The sequence below is a fragment of the Ambystoma mexicanum genome, chromosome 6p (genome assembly GCF_040938575.1).
Source record: "Ambystoma mexicanum isolate Mex_15411 chromosome 6p, UKY_AmexF1_1, whole genome shotgun sequence".
Taxonomy (NCBI): domain Eukaryota; kingdom Metazoa; phylum Chordata; class Amphibia; order Caudata; family Ambystomatidae; genus Ambystoma; species Ambystoma mexicanum.
In genome coordinates, this window is record NC_090935.1 from 1,009,467,757 (window position 1) to 1,009,482,949 (window position 15,193).

The 15,193-nt window shown below is 43.9% G+C and overlaps 1 protein-coding gene across 1 annotated transcript in view; it reads right to left on the reverse strand.

The window, feature by feature from the left end:
• Positions 1-15,193, reverse strand: part of FBN2 (fibrillin 2) — a 1,178,594-nt gene that overhangs the window by 281,697 nt on the left and 881,704 nt on the right. The window contains exon 23 of the mRNA XM_069625622.1: positions 10,334-10,459. Coding sequence (XP_069481723.1) covers positions 10,334-10,459 — 126 coding nt within the window. The remainder of the gene's footprint in view (positions 1-10,333; positions 10,460-15,193) is intronic.

A 15,193-nucleotide genomic window follows, 5' to 3' on the forward strand; every position in this document is an offset into this window, starting at 1 on the left:
ACCCCACGCCGAATCTGGAAAATTGAAGTTCCCAAATGTGTTACCGTGGACAAATCATGCCTCTCTCTGTGCCTCAGTTCTTATATCTGGCTGAAATGAGAGCACCTAACAACACTGAAGGAGGTTTGGCATCACTTCCTGTGATGTCACTCGGGGGTGGGGTCAAATTACATCACTTCCTGTGATGTCATCAGGGGGTCAAGGGTCGTGTGATATCACTTCCGCTACCCCTGGCATTTTGGTGAAATGACGTCCCTGGGTACACCACACCAGAAAAACATGTATATATCTCCCATGGTGCATTTCAGCAGTGAGGCATTTCAAAAATGAAATCTGCCATTTTCTTTTTTGCAAGATGTGAGCTTTTCCTGCAATAATCCCATGGAATCGGAAAATAGGAAAGTACCCATAATGAAATTTGGAAGCGGGAAAGTGGATTTTGAACATCAGGGATGATGTGTGAATGGCGAATGAGCAACAAATGATGAGTTTTACACTTTGGGGAAGACCACAGAGGACTTTTTCAGTAAGAAGATTTTCGTCATTCCATGGTATTACTGCAGGTAAATTGCGAGAACCAAGTAGAAATTGAAGTGGCCATGTGAACAAAGGGAAATACAATTATATTATTGAAGGTCCAGAGGCACTTTAACTGCAGGAGGAATGTGGGGAAACTTAAGAGGGAGGAGGGTACACATGTAGAATTGGAGGGGCTGTGGAAGAAATGTTCATTTTAAGGTATTTTTGGATCATTGCAGCGATCAAAAGGCATGACATTCCTGCAGGAATCATTCTTGTGGGAAGGGAATCACGTCATGGGAAGAAATGGGGGTGGGGTGATATTAGGAGAGATTCAAAAGGCACCTTGACAGTAGGAGGAAGGTGGTGAGGTAAACAAGGAGAAGCTGTGTACCTGCCCAGTTGGTGGGATGTGGAAGAGATTTGAACTTTATGGCATTTTCCTTGTGCTGAAGCAATCAAAAACCACTGTGTTTTAGCAGGACCCATTCCCATGGTAAGATAAGTCAAATGTTTGTGTATTCGGATGTACTACCTTCTGACTGAACCATGACAATAGTTTGCAAGTTGGCTATAGCCAGATTGATGGTTCTACTGACATGTGAATGAATTGTGGAAACCATACTTGTCATGCCCACATGGGTGCTATGAGAGTTACTATTGCACTTTCCTGCATTCATTTGTGCACTACTATTTGTAGGAGGGAAGTCTGTGGAAAAGTATCAGTAAATATCCCTGGCCAACTCCTCCACACAGCACTGCTCAGAGTGCCTGTTTGTGGGTATCTGTATGCAGAGGTTTGGGAATGTATGGTTTGCTGCAAATAGGTCGATTGTTGGAAGAAACTGTCATGAATACGTTTTAGTACGGCCAAGTTTAGTTCCAATTCGTAAATTAGAGACTGATCAGTTTACGTTACGGTGTTACGGTGCCAGGCAGATCTGTATGTCTGTATGTCTGGAACGTGTGTGGCTTGAAGGAACACATTTTTGCATATCCCCCAATGCCATATCTGTTGCACTATTTACAACAACCTTTTGGATTGTGCTCTTCTTTCTTCTTTTGCTGATAGATTTGATCCATCAGTGGTGATTACAGGATACCGATGCTTGAGCTCCATTACTCGATCTTCTCGGGTTGAGTATGTAGTCATGGGTTAGGATTCTTCATGATCTGTGTGGAGTTGTCACAGTAGGGCTGGACCCCTCCCCGTTTGTTGATCTAGTGGATGGCTGTGTTGGTGTCTTTTTTCAACATGCACTTGTGACATGTTAGTGCTTGAAAGTTGTGTAGTGCATATTGTACTGTGAGTGGCTCTAATGTGTTGATGTGGAGGCTTGTTTTTCATAGTTGCTGCCCTCCTTGCACTGTCTGTCATTGCCAATCTGCCTTTCATCTCACCAGAGATGCATCTGTCATTATGGTTGCAGAAGAAAACAAAAGAGGTGATGGGTAGATGGATTAGAACTAATCTTAACCTCTGGCATAGCTCTGGGCACCTCAAGACATTGCTCTTAGGTCAGCCAAGCCATTACAGAAAGGAGAAATACCATGTTAATATGGGTTTCTAAACTCTGAAGTTTAGGAGGCCACCCTCGGTTTAGTGAAACAGGGGAACCTTCTGGACAAGCCAGACCAATCTAGGTAGCTTAGCAGGCGGTGAAGACTAAGTCTCAAGACGGTTGAGAGTGATCGAAAGTTCACAATGAGCACACACAGCAACGAACCACAAATTACTCTTAGAGAAAGTGTATATGACAAATATCTATTTGTTTATTGTCGGCCGGACCAAATAGCCAAAAGTAACTTTAGCAATGAGAAAAGAGTTATCACACAAATCCTTAAACTATACAATATATACATCACAGTTCCTAATGCAATTCAGTTACAAGATATAACCACAACCTGTGAAGAGAGGGTTAAGTTAGTACACAAATGGCATTAAGTAATTCTTCAGAGTTTGTTCCATAACTTTCGGATTCAACCCTAAGAAGTCGGGAGCCATGTGCTCAACAGTACAGTTGTGCGTAAAAACGCACAATCACGCAGATTAACAAAAACTGGGTCTTCTTGTAGGGGCTGTAGCAAGTTAGGAAGGGACTTGAGGCGATGAAGAATTGGTTCCCACTATTCGAATCATTAAGTATTCTCTTGGCGGCAAAGCAGTGCTCAAAGTGGGAGAATAGCTAAGGAGCACAGGCTAACCCAGCCAAGTTCGAATACTTTTCAGGGATACTCATGCGTAAAAGAGATCGATTATGCCAGGGGGCCACCCGTAAGTGATGCAAGTACTCACCGACCCTCGGCATAGTCCGAACAAACTTTGACAGTTTAGTCGAGGTCACTAGTAGGTTCGAGTCCTGCTGTTTTGCAGAGCTCTGGCTCTCAGCGGTTGCAATGCAGAACAATTGTCCGTGACGGGACAGTTGCCTTTTCTCAGCTTCCGAAGGAGGAATGAAGAAAATTCTGGTGCAGCCGGCTTCAGGGCACAGGAGAGTAGTACAGCAAGGGAACTATAGTGACTGTCACCACCAAGTAGTATTTGTATTTTGTATTTGTTTTATTTGTAAAGCGCAGCCAGGCCCATGGGCAACCAGGCGCATCATCTTACATACAGGTTACAGAATGTTACAGTTACATACAGTTGATCAAGGAAGATACAGTTGATCAAGGCAGGAGACTCTAGCTCTCCCCGTTTACAAGGAGATAATGGAAAAGCAAACAAGTCAATAATAGTAAAGCAAATAAACATGTAGGCAATACAATAAATACAGTAAGGCAGAAGGCAAACCTAATGATCGAAGGAATTTAGACTGTCATTGTATCCATGTCCTGAAGCCAGCGTTTAGTGTTGCGCTTGAATAAATGGAAGGAGGGTTCTGATCTGAGGGAAGCAGGGAGTGTATTCCATAACTTTGATGCCAGTACAGGGAAGCTAGAGCCTCCCGAGTTACGGTGTTTGAATCTCGGTACAGATAGTGTGTGTACTTGGGCCGCTCTAATTGGTCTTGAGGACGTATGCGAGGTGAGTTGGTTAGTAAGGTAGGCTGGAGCGAGGTAGGCCCTAGCTTTGTGTGTTAGAGCAAGAGTTTGGAGCGATATTCTGTGCTCTACATGAACCCAACGCAGGTTGCGTCTAGTCTCTGAAATATGCGACTTCTTCGGGATGTTGAGGGCTGTCCTGATGGCATTATTCTGAATTACTTGTAACTTGTTAATGTTTTTGTGGATAGTACCTAAGTAGAGGGCGTTACAATAATCAATTTTGGACAGAACTAGAGTTCTAGCAAGTGTGATACAATTAGGTGTAGTAATGAAAGGCCTACAGGCGGTGATTAGTTTACAAGTATATGTGGATGATGTTGCTACCGCGTTAGTTTGTTTGGAGAAGGATAAGGTGGCGTCAAGGTAAATGCCAAGATTTTTAGTGTTGTTGAAGATGGTGAATGAGTTACCATCTATAGTAAATGATTTGAAGGCAGTGTTTAGTTTCTTCAGTTTAGCGTGTGTACCAAGGATTAGCAGCTCAGTTTTTTTTGTCGTTTAGACAAAGACTGTGTTGCACCATCCATGCTTGTATCACTGAGTAGATTTCGTTGAGGGTTTTGCTGTCAGTTGCATAGTCTCCAGAGATGGGAATGAGTATCTGGGTGTCGTCCGCATAGTTAGTATACGTAACACCCAGATAGTCAAGGAGGTCGAACAGGGGCTTTGGAAAGACATTGTAAAGCCTAGGGGACACACACGATCCTTGCGGAACCCCATAGGGTACCGGGGAAGGTTCAGCAGAGTCAGTAGGAGAGAAGACCCTCATAGTTCTGTTTGCCAAGAAGGAGCTGATCCAAGAAGTGGCTGAGTCGGAGAAATGTGCTGCAGATTTCAGATGGTGGCAGAGCGTTTGGTGATTGACCAAATCAAAAGCTGCTGACAGATCAAGCAGTAGGAGGAGTGCTAGTTTACCATTGTCTTTTAGTACTTGAATTTGTGTGGTGAGATCTGTCAAGGCAGTTTCCGTGCAGTTTAGTGACGCAGGAATTGTGGATGCAGGCAGCATTATGAACAACAAATTTGGGTGGGAGAATATACACGACGACAAGCAAGCAATGTCCCAAGTCTCGGGTCTGCACTCGAGACGGCGGTGGTGCTGCAGATTACCCTGATTTAGAGCTGGACAGTTTGCTGGATGGCCCAGGAACACTTCCTAAGGGGCTCGCTCGGTGGGTAAGCAAGTGGCGACAAGAGTAGTTGTTCCCACTACTACAAAGAGGCGAAGCGCTTTGGCAGGCCTTCTTGATCGAAGAAGAAAGCAGGAGTTCGATGGGACAGCAGAAAGCAAAGGGTGCCAAGACCTTTCAAAGCATCTCCGGCGGTTTCACAAGTCTGTTTCTTCATGTAGGACACTTGGCTCCTTCTGTAGTTTGGTGAGAACACAGTTGATCGAAAAAGGAATGACTGCAAAGCCCCTTCTCTTATCCAAAATTAGCTCCGCGCCAAACTTGAGTTCTTCCAATAGAAGATCTGCTCTCTTGCAGACATCCCAGACATGGACCAATCACGGCCCACAGTGGTCTCAGTCATTCAGGCACTCCAGACATCCTGGCACCAGTAGTGTGGATTGGGACTAGACAGTCCCAGCCCTCTTCCTGGGCACATATACGTGACAGGCAAAAGCCTGCAGAAGGCGGCATGCCCAAATAAGGAAAACATGGGTTACTCAACCTGGGTGAAGGCAAGGGACAAAATGGCCATGTGACAGAACAAAAGACTTTGTGGCTCTGCCATTTTTGGACCTGGCCACAGTCTTGAGCCAAACGTGGTAAACACGGTTTAACTCAATAAAAAGAAGTACATTTATGAAAAGTAACTGCTGCCACCAGTTTGTCTCAGGCACACTCATACAATCATCAAAAAATCCTTTGAGAGTGTCTAGGGTCATAAAACAAAAAGGGACCCCAGCGCACGGTACGGGAAGGTACATTGTTCACTGTTAAAAAGTTACCAAGAAATGGCAACATAGTCAAAGACTAAGGGAAACCTAGTTTCCCAGTACTGACAGTCTGAAGGGCGTGTCAGTTTCCCCATAACAAGTGATCAAATTCCCAGGGGAGTCCAGCTGAAGGCTGAAATGATGTGGCTCCGCGCCTATATGCTATGTCTGCATAAGTGCACAGCCGCAACTGCCAGCATCTTTGTGAACACACAGGGTGTTGATGTTATACTGAAAGGGAGCGCCGTGAACTTGTGGTGATGGTTGCCTAATTTGAAGCTAAATAACATCTACAGTGGTTTGAAAAATTGAAATAGGAAAGTATGCATCTTTAATGTCGAAAAGGGCAGGGATTTTCCCTTCTTTAGAAGAGAGATCACCTTTTGTAGCGTTGTCATAAAAAATTTCAGAGGCTTGAAAAATGTGTTTGCAGACTTAAGTCTAGGACTAGTCTCAGTGTTGTCCCTGATTACCTAGGCTGTAATTTGATTGGATCTGTCCCATGTAAGGGCTGTACAAAGTAGTGAAACATAGTCTTGCATAGGGCTTTCCCAACAGTTGCCCTAACCTAAATACTTGAGTCTTTGAAAGTATTTATTGGCCGTGTTTAGGTCTGCATCCGTTGCTGACCCGGATAGGCCTGCCTCCTTTAGTGGTTTATTTATAGGTGTATCTTCTGTTTTGGGTTTAAAACACTTCACTGCTGCCGCATTTGCAATCTCACTACCTGCATTTTCTACTGCATCCATGCATCTTTTGATTACTGCTTTGGATTCTAATTGGCCTTCCAGAATAATAATCTGAATCTGTGCTTGCCGGCCCTGTGGAATATCCTTCAGTAGAGTATCATCAGGTCACAGTGGGCCTTGTCAGAACAGCCCAGTAGGCCTGCTGAGTTTGCAATTCATAGACTGTAAACTGCCAGTGTTGCCATGTCACAGCTTAATTGGTACATTTTCCTGCTCTCATTTTCTGGAGGAGCCTCAGATGTGGAGGCGGGAACCCCATAGTCTTTCTGGCTGTAGTCACCACTAAGGAGTCTGGGATTTACTGCAAATACACATATTACAGATGGTGAGGAGCAGGCCTCTCGTTTTTTTTCAATCCCCACATTAGCTGTTCTATTAGTGGCACTGTACTGTGGCTGCATGAAGGTATCTTACATAAAGTTGGTATCCTTCACTTCCTTTTCTGTTGGAATGTCAAACCATGGCGCTAGCCTCTTGAGCAATGCTATATCAGAAGATGAGTTTGGAACTACCAATTCCTAATCTTCAGAGGAGTCCATGGGGTAGTCCATGGGTGATTCCAACTCCTCCTCCTCCTTAATAGGTTATTGTCCTCCTATCTCTTCTTCATCACTAAACTCTTCATGAATATCTTCAGGGTGAATAAAGTCTCTCTTACGTGATTTTGTTTGAGGCTCTTCGTCAAAAGATAAAGCAATTTTCCTCTCTTTTAAAGGACGTTTCTCTCCCTGCAGAAACACGTGTTTTTTTCTAAAGCATCTTGAAAGTACTGCCTACATATCTTTGTGCTAGTGGTGCTACTTCTCGGTGTGCTCAAAATGTGTTGGAGCTCTTCTTCTTCCTCTTGCTCTTCCTCAAGAATCAGATGGACATCAGAAGAGTCGTATTGTGACACCGTGGATTCTTTGGCTTTTGGCATCAAGTGTTGCACCATGGCTTGTATTTCTCTCCCTTGTTCAGTGTTAAAACTACCTTTGATCCACTAATACCAACAGCGTCAAAGCCACTGACCTCTAAGCCAGATCAGTACTGTCTTTCTATGTCTGTTTGACCGATTTAGAAGACAACTTTGAGGTCAGTTGCACAATTGGATCCTTTTTGTCACCAGGCAAGTTCTCATTCCGGAGCATGGATGAGGCTTTGTCCTTTTCGGCACCATCCTTGGAATTCAACCTGAAGTGTATGATGCCATCTTTGGTCACCGACTTGTTGTGTATGGAGCATCTTTGCCCTTTGAATTGGTGTATATTGTGCCATTTTCCGGTGTCATCTTACCAGCAGCATGAATGGTGGTTGAGGCCTCAAACATTGTTGTCCTTCCCTGCTCATCATGCTTTGAGAATAGTCTGTTTTAAATTGTGTGGGGGTGCTCCTGGACCCATCTGAGTGGCCCTGCAGGGACGAGGGCAGGGTGCAAGAGATTTTTAGCTGTGTCCTCCATTATTGCCTCCTCTGGGTTATTACCAAACCCTGTTGCTGGGCTAAAAGCGACTTGCTTCTAGATGGCACTTGGCCATGGCTGGTCAGATGTCTGATCCTTCATTGCATCGACTTCCCACCCCATTTGTCGATGTGCTTTGAATTTCCTGGGCTTGAATCTCGTACATGTCAGGCACTTCTCTTCTGTGTGACCATGGGCTGACATCTGTTAACATCCAATGGGTGTCCTTTGTAAGGTTTGACTTACATGTGGGCAGTATTGAACATGAGTAGTCTCCATTAGTGAAACTAAGCCGAGGAAGGCAGAGGTTAGACAGAGGGAAAGGAAAGAAAGGCATTCTCGGGGTCAAACTCTTCCTCCCCCTGTCCCTACTGCAGATCGACCACCATTAGGACATTGTTAGTCTTTGACTCCAATGTTTAGATGCTGATAATCTTTGAGGTTAGGTCTTAGTCAGCCAGAGAGAGTGGCAAATATTTGGCTTCGAAGTGTTGTTTCGTCAACATTTGAGTCTAACGTTTCAACCCTGCGACCACACCGATGGTGAAAAAAAGAAACAATCTGGGGACGTTGTTACGTAGGCCAGGGATAGTGTTGCATCACTGCCCATATCACTGCCCTTTTCACTTTACAAAAACAATACCCTGCACCAACCACTAGATACCAGCCTATTCAAAGCATGTGAATTAACAAGATCTATAACTACTACAAGCGAAAGTAAGTACAAAAAAGTAAAAGTCTAGACAAAAAATAATTAAAAAAATAATGATACTAAGTGATACTGGGGGTAATTCATGGATTATTTGCGCCGAAAAAACGGGATTTGTGCACCATTCTGCCTGCAAATCCCCATTTGTTAAACAGGGATTTGCGGGCAGAATGGCGCACAAATCTCGTTTTTTTTGGCGCAAAGAATCCATGAATCAGGGCAAATGAGTCAGTTAACAATGTGGTGAAGATGAACAGGCCAGCACCTTTACCTTAAATTAAAGTTATGGGCAGGTGTTTTGTTCCAGGAACACATGGATAGCTGTGCTGCATTGTGTAACAAAGAGTTCATATTATATTTACCTTGAACAAAAAGGGTTTCAGCACCTTGTGTATTTGGGGCATGATATGAGGTAGATATGAGGTTTCGATGGTGAGGGACTGTTTTAATTCTTTAAGGATATGTCACTGTTTTTAAATATTACTAATTGAGGGATGGACCCAAGGGGCTTTCCTCACCAATTCAGATATATGAACACCAAGGATAGGGCAAGTGTGCTGAGAATCTGAGAAATAAAAAATCTCTCAAGCAAGTATTTTGCAAAATGTAATGCACCACACACATGCTCAAATATTATACATTTAATGAAAATAGTTCCAGGAAAAACTGACACAGTACATGTTAACACATATTTATCACATTAACAGGGTGGTTGTTCATGAGCATTCCCACATATCATTTGTATATTTCATGCATGTAATTGTTGCAAAAGGAAAAGTCCCTTCAGCTTTTTATGATTAGACATTGAAGCTACCACCCAGTGTTATTTTTCTGTTCCCTTATATAACAAGGACAATACATAAAAAACATAGTTTATAAGATTCCCCAGGTCAGTTTAGTACACTGCATAAATGGAATCTGATGTGGTTATTTATAAAGTAAATATAAAGGTTCAGTTTGTTATATAGGATTTAACACTTGTTTCAGCATGTTCGTAAAGTGCCCAGGGTGCCAGGAGAAACTCAGAGACAGGAAAACTAAGAGTGGAGTTTAGACAACATTGTTCCCAAGACAAAACCTTTGCTGTTAGACCACATTTGCGCCTACAAGTTTCCATTATAGGACTTAACAGTTCTGTTAGGGTCCGAAAACACTAATGAAGAATAAGCGGTAAATCCCAGGGTGCAAATGGCTTTCGCCCCTTCGGCGAGGTGTTGACATGGCTGACAACGGCCTACCAGCCCTGTCCAAGGTAGGCCTGAGGGAAGCAAGGGCTTTGACCAGGGCTGTGGGTCATTGCCAGTCATGTCAGGCCCCTGCCAAGGAGGTGAAAGCCATTTGCACCCTTTGATTTACCAGGGTGCGGATGGTTTTCTATTTATTGTTCTTCTGTCGGCAATTAAAATGGAAAAGGGACTAGGTCCCTTTTTGAATGATGGCAGCCATAAGAAACATGTCAAAAAATGTCTGCCATCATCCGAAAGGGGATCTCGTTTATTTTCTATTTTATGCTGCGAATGCATGCAGTGATTGCATAATCATGCCTGGGAAACCCAGATTGCAATTGGTCAATCTGTCTTTCCGGAGATGCAAATATAACATAAACTATGTAAGGTAACTGTGTGGCACTTGTCAACTCTGAGTGAGTTAGCAATTAAGCGAGTTAGTGAGTAGTAACGTTTGTAGGAAACACTACGTTCAATAGTCAGACGATTTCAGCCTGCTGTTTTGTTTTCTGTAAACTAGGCAAGTCTTTTTTGTGTTAACTTACAATTATCGGTCATTGGTGTTGCACAAATGCGCTCATTAGAGAAGGGTGCATCACAGAGCTTGATCCCTCCCTTAAAAATGGTATTAGATTGTATGTACATTTAACCCCGCTGAATATGGTGAACACATTGCAAAAAGGTATTTGTGGCACGTCTTACCTATGCACACGCGGCTTGAGGCATCCAGGGTCAGGCCAACAGGACACTCACATTGAAAAGATCCCAAAGAGTTCATGCACTTTCCATTGGGGCAAGCGCCAGGAAAGACCTCACATTCATTCACATCTAAAGGAAAGAAGTGAATCAAATAAGCACATGGGTGAGAGTTTAACCACTGCATTATTTCCTAAGGCCTGCAGCGCTTTCTTCCTAACATTTGGAGAACATTAACTGTCTACATTTTTTCAGATTCGTGCTCACTTAGCAACATTTCTTCAGTTGGTCAAATTTCCATTACAATTTTACAAGTACAATCAATGTGTCTAAAAATCAAACACAGTGGAGACTCCTGTAGGCTAGACCTAAATCTTATGTGGATGTCCATCTGAGGTAAAGTGTAAATTGTTGTTGGTCTGGAAAGAACTATTTCTTTTGTGGCCAACAATCTTTTAAAGGTGAGTTTACACATTAACCCATTGTGCTTCCAATCACCCTTCAAAGTCCAACACACTGATCTAGAGTTGTCATGGAGAGAGAGCGAGATCATGAAGCCTGAATGACAATAACTCCAATATTATCAAGTCAATGACATAAAGATTACGCCATCTCGGAGCAGCAATGGATGATGATCTGTTACTTCCATGAGTATGTGAAACCCCATGTCAACAACATCATCTATCTAACATCAAGGCCGCCTATGGCAACCAGTGTACGAAGAGGAGCATCCACCTGGACCTCCCTAGAAAACCCCTCTACCCATTATAAAACACTCATCCTTCAGGTGCAACGCTATCTTTGGGAGGTGTCAGAGAAACGTAATTAAAACATCATCAAGCCAAGATCACACAATTTGACATGGCTCCTCCAACTAAAATCCCGGATCACATTTAGCACATTTACCGTTATGCACAATGACTTCCTCAAACACAGCCATGAGCAGCTCTAGGCAATATTAATGCATATTGCCCAAATCGGGATCCTTGATTCTAGATGGCACCTGGTGGTGGAGTATTTGCCCTTACACAAACTAGTCTTATGAATTTATATCTTTACTATGACCTGGACACAAGCCTGGAATCAGCCAACATAACGTGGACAGTCACTCAATCTGACATTTCGGAGAGACCTTCCCAAATCTCGACCCTCTTGTTGATATTAATTACCTACACCACATCACCACTGAGCATGCATTGTTGGCCAACCACAATTTTTAGCCCTCTGAATATTTTTATGGTATTTAATCTACCTCCATTAATGTACTCACAAACTTGTTTTTATCCATCGCTTGCCACTGTGAACACCACTGAACCCTTCGACTTTGCTTGGGATGTTTCCAAACTTGTCAGTGAAGGAGAGAGGGGTAGGTCGACAATGGAAGAAATCCACAGGAGGACCAAATGAGTAAAAAGGCTTTTACTGGAGATTCTGCTTCCTTTGTAAGTGTGTGTGTGAACGGGAAGAAATGGGGAAGACAGCCTGGGAGCCACCAAGAGGGGGAAAAGCAACACCGCCTTCCCGGGCTGAACCCAGCGGCACATGGAGCCGAATTGTTGGGAGAGACAAACAGTAATGACCCGGCAGTCCCCGCTCCCTTCGTTCACAATTGTTCATTCCCCGATATAAAAACACGGCTGACAGGAAACCGTCGCGTGTAACCGCAAATTCCTTTCCCGACCAGAATGAATACCAGGCAAAGTGTTACAGTTTCTTACATGCTCCCGTGTCCCGTTCAGCCGTGAACCACGTGGCTTCCCTCACAACCAAACAAATACAAACAACAGATGCCGTCAGGGTAATGAACATTTCCCGGTCCCCATTCCCCACGTATTACTCACCTTCCTTGTTGGGAACCAACACTCCGGAAGGTTTAGCTGTATCAGTGTGCATGGAGGCAGAGGGACCCCGCAAGTTACCGGTGTTGACGAGAGAGGCTGGATGGCGAAACTCATGCAAAGAGAAAGGGGCGGGGCTTGGGGTGATATTTATAGAAAAAGAGCCCAAAGCAGCGCTGATTGGTCCAAACAACCCCAGCCCCTATATAAGGGTGAAACTAATGACGGACTGTGTTTGTCTTTCCGAATCTCTTGCAGAACACCGGAGGAGAGAGAGAGAGAACTGCACCTGAGACGCTCTGGGCATACGAGGACTAGGCGTCACCTTTTCACTGTTCATCCGTATCACAGAAGAAGGGAGAAGGCTATTTGTGAACATTGAGCCTTCATTTTTTTATTTCTATTGATCCTGAATAAAGGCTGTTTTTAGTTCCTTTAAGCCAGCTGCTGTCTGCCTCATCCTTTACAGTGTGATTTGAAGGAGAAGCGATCCAGCACTACACAGTAAACAATGAGTGATATGGTCCAAACTTCAAACTTCAGTTAGCCCAGAGGAGACCGGTGAAAGATTTTAGGGAGTGAAAAGAGGTTTAGGGATGCCCCATAAGAGGGCCTTTACCATTGTCAACATGTGGTAAAACAAACAACTGCAGAAACAGCTCATTTGTTTATTTTTACATACATACATGGAAAACAAATAAACAGGAAGCAGTGAGACTCTTATAATGGGGAGAGTTTGAGTGACATAATGACAGAGATTGAGAATGCATATATTGAAGTGATACCAGGAACAATACAGTGAAAACCTAGGATAAGTAATTGTTAGCATTTGAGTGCAGGTAGGATGTCTAGCTAGCTAATCAGGGGCTGTGGCCTCAAGCTAGCAAGTGCTAGTGTGGAGGGAGAAGTGAGGCAAGATTCAGGTAAGCAGTGAAGGAAGGTGAGAGTAGTAAAGCCAGAGAGGTGAGTCAAGAGCTCAGAAGTGAGAAGGAGTTGTGGCGAACCAGAAGAAGTAGTCAGACGCAGTGAGGACATTTTCAAATGGTTCTTTATCAGATTAGAAAAGGCTGATCTATACCCATCGCTAAGGGGATTGTCCCTGCCTAACAAACTAAACTACGGGTGCTCATCAGTCATCCAAAAACATAAATATGTCCTGCATCCAAAACTCAATTCTATCTGGCCCTAACACTATAGAAAATAACCTTAAGACCAGAACACTACGCTTCTTGTTAAGACTTCCTTGGCCGAACTCAGTGGGCTTCTTCTCAGGTTAGTGTTCTTAGTTTCAATGGAAAAAAGAAACGTTTTTATTTAAAGTCAATTAAGAAAGATCATTAATCCTCGTTGTACACTCCTCAAGAGATTCTGTAATTAGTCATATACATTTAAAGTCTTAACATCTTTCCACATTAGGGATCCTTCTCATAACCTTTCCCTACTTCCTTGTATACTTTTCATGAACTTTCTCCTGTAATTGGTTGAATCCTCCAGAGTCTATTATACTTATTACTTAGGGCCCCCCAAGCCTTTGTGATTTTGTCAGGATTAGTCAGGCGAGTACAAAGGCAGCGAATATGGCAAGGGAAATGTGCACACAGGAACAACGACTCATGTATGCTAGAACCCAGGAGTGCAAATAGAGTGTGACATCAAAACCAATATATGAAAAGGGATGTGGGGTAAGCACCTGACCGCGAGGAAAGTCGGCAAGCGCCTTACCCCCAATTGCTGTTACAGGTACTGACAGCGCCAAACCCATGTGGAGGGCAAGCAATGACAGGATCTGTGAACTAACACTCTTGATGGTATTAAATAAGGGAACTAAAGAACTGTACTCACGAGGACAAGATAAACCTCTTGAATGTCAGCTAGCCCACGAATCCTGTTGATGAAACTGGGACCCCGAAAGGCTAGAACAGCAATGGGAGGAAAACTAAATACCTAAGTTGGAATAGTGATTACAAATTAGTGAGGCAAACATAAGCATTCACACAGGAGCTAGCTACAACCGCACACCACACCTAATAATCAAATGGGAAATAAATGCAGAAGTGCAATGGAAAACATGGAATGGATCCCAATAGAAAGTAAGGATCAGGAGCAGGGAAAAACGAAATAACCAATGCAAACTTCTCCCTACCCCTCCAAGGAAAAGACAGGAAGCTAATCTAAGAGGAAGGCTAAGGCATACGGGTTTACAGCAGCAAAGGACAGAGTCAAAGAAATATAGAACACAGACAAACTGGGCTGCATCTAAAAGGGGAAAGCACTGAGAAATGCTGCCTGCAAACAGAGGAAGACAAAAAGGGAATCAAGGGAGCAGAAATCAATTAGCGCATGAATCCGAGATTCAGGGCGGAGGAACAAGAAAACAGGAACTAGGTACAAAGGCAAGGAACAAGGAACAAGGGACTAGTCACAACAGGAACACTGCAAACGATGACCAGCGCTGGACTGAAGTAAGACTGAGGCTTTTAAAGCTGCTTAACGAGCACACGCCTCAGGTGTGCTGATTGCTGCACCTGCAGCCACAGCTGTTACCTATCCTCCACCCAACCTTGTCCTGCAAGGGTGGAGGTGGAGCAGTGGGCCAGGCATTCTGGGAAGCATAGTCATTTGGTTAAAGAAGCATGCTGGCTGCCAAAAACCTGGAATGGATCCGGAAGGGAAGTAGCTTGGAAAATAGGGATTTAGCGCTCCCAATTCATCACAGCACTGTAGCATAAGGTTCGGAGGAAAGGTCCAGTAGGGAATAAACCCCAAATCATGCCCCCAAGTGGTGGGAACGGGAGCGAAGGGAGCGAGTCGTGACAGATTTCTTATACTTGACAACATTCGTGGCTCTCTCCAACGTTCACACTTTGGGGTCCTCAGGCTCCTGAAAACCCACATTTACAGTTACTTCACGCTTTTCCAGTTGCCTCCCCTTTCCTTGGATCACCCTGCTACCGTCTTCAGCATTGGTCTAGTTCCCGGGGATTGGCGTTTAGTTGGAGCGTCTTCCTCTGGTTTTGCTCTCCGGTAT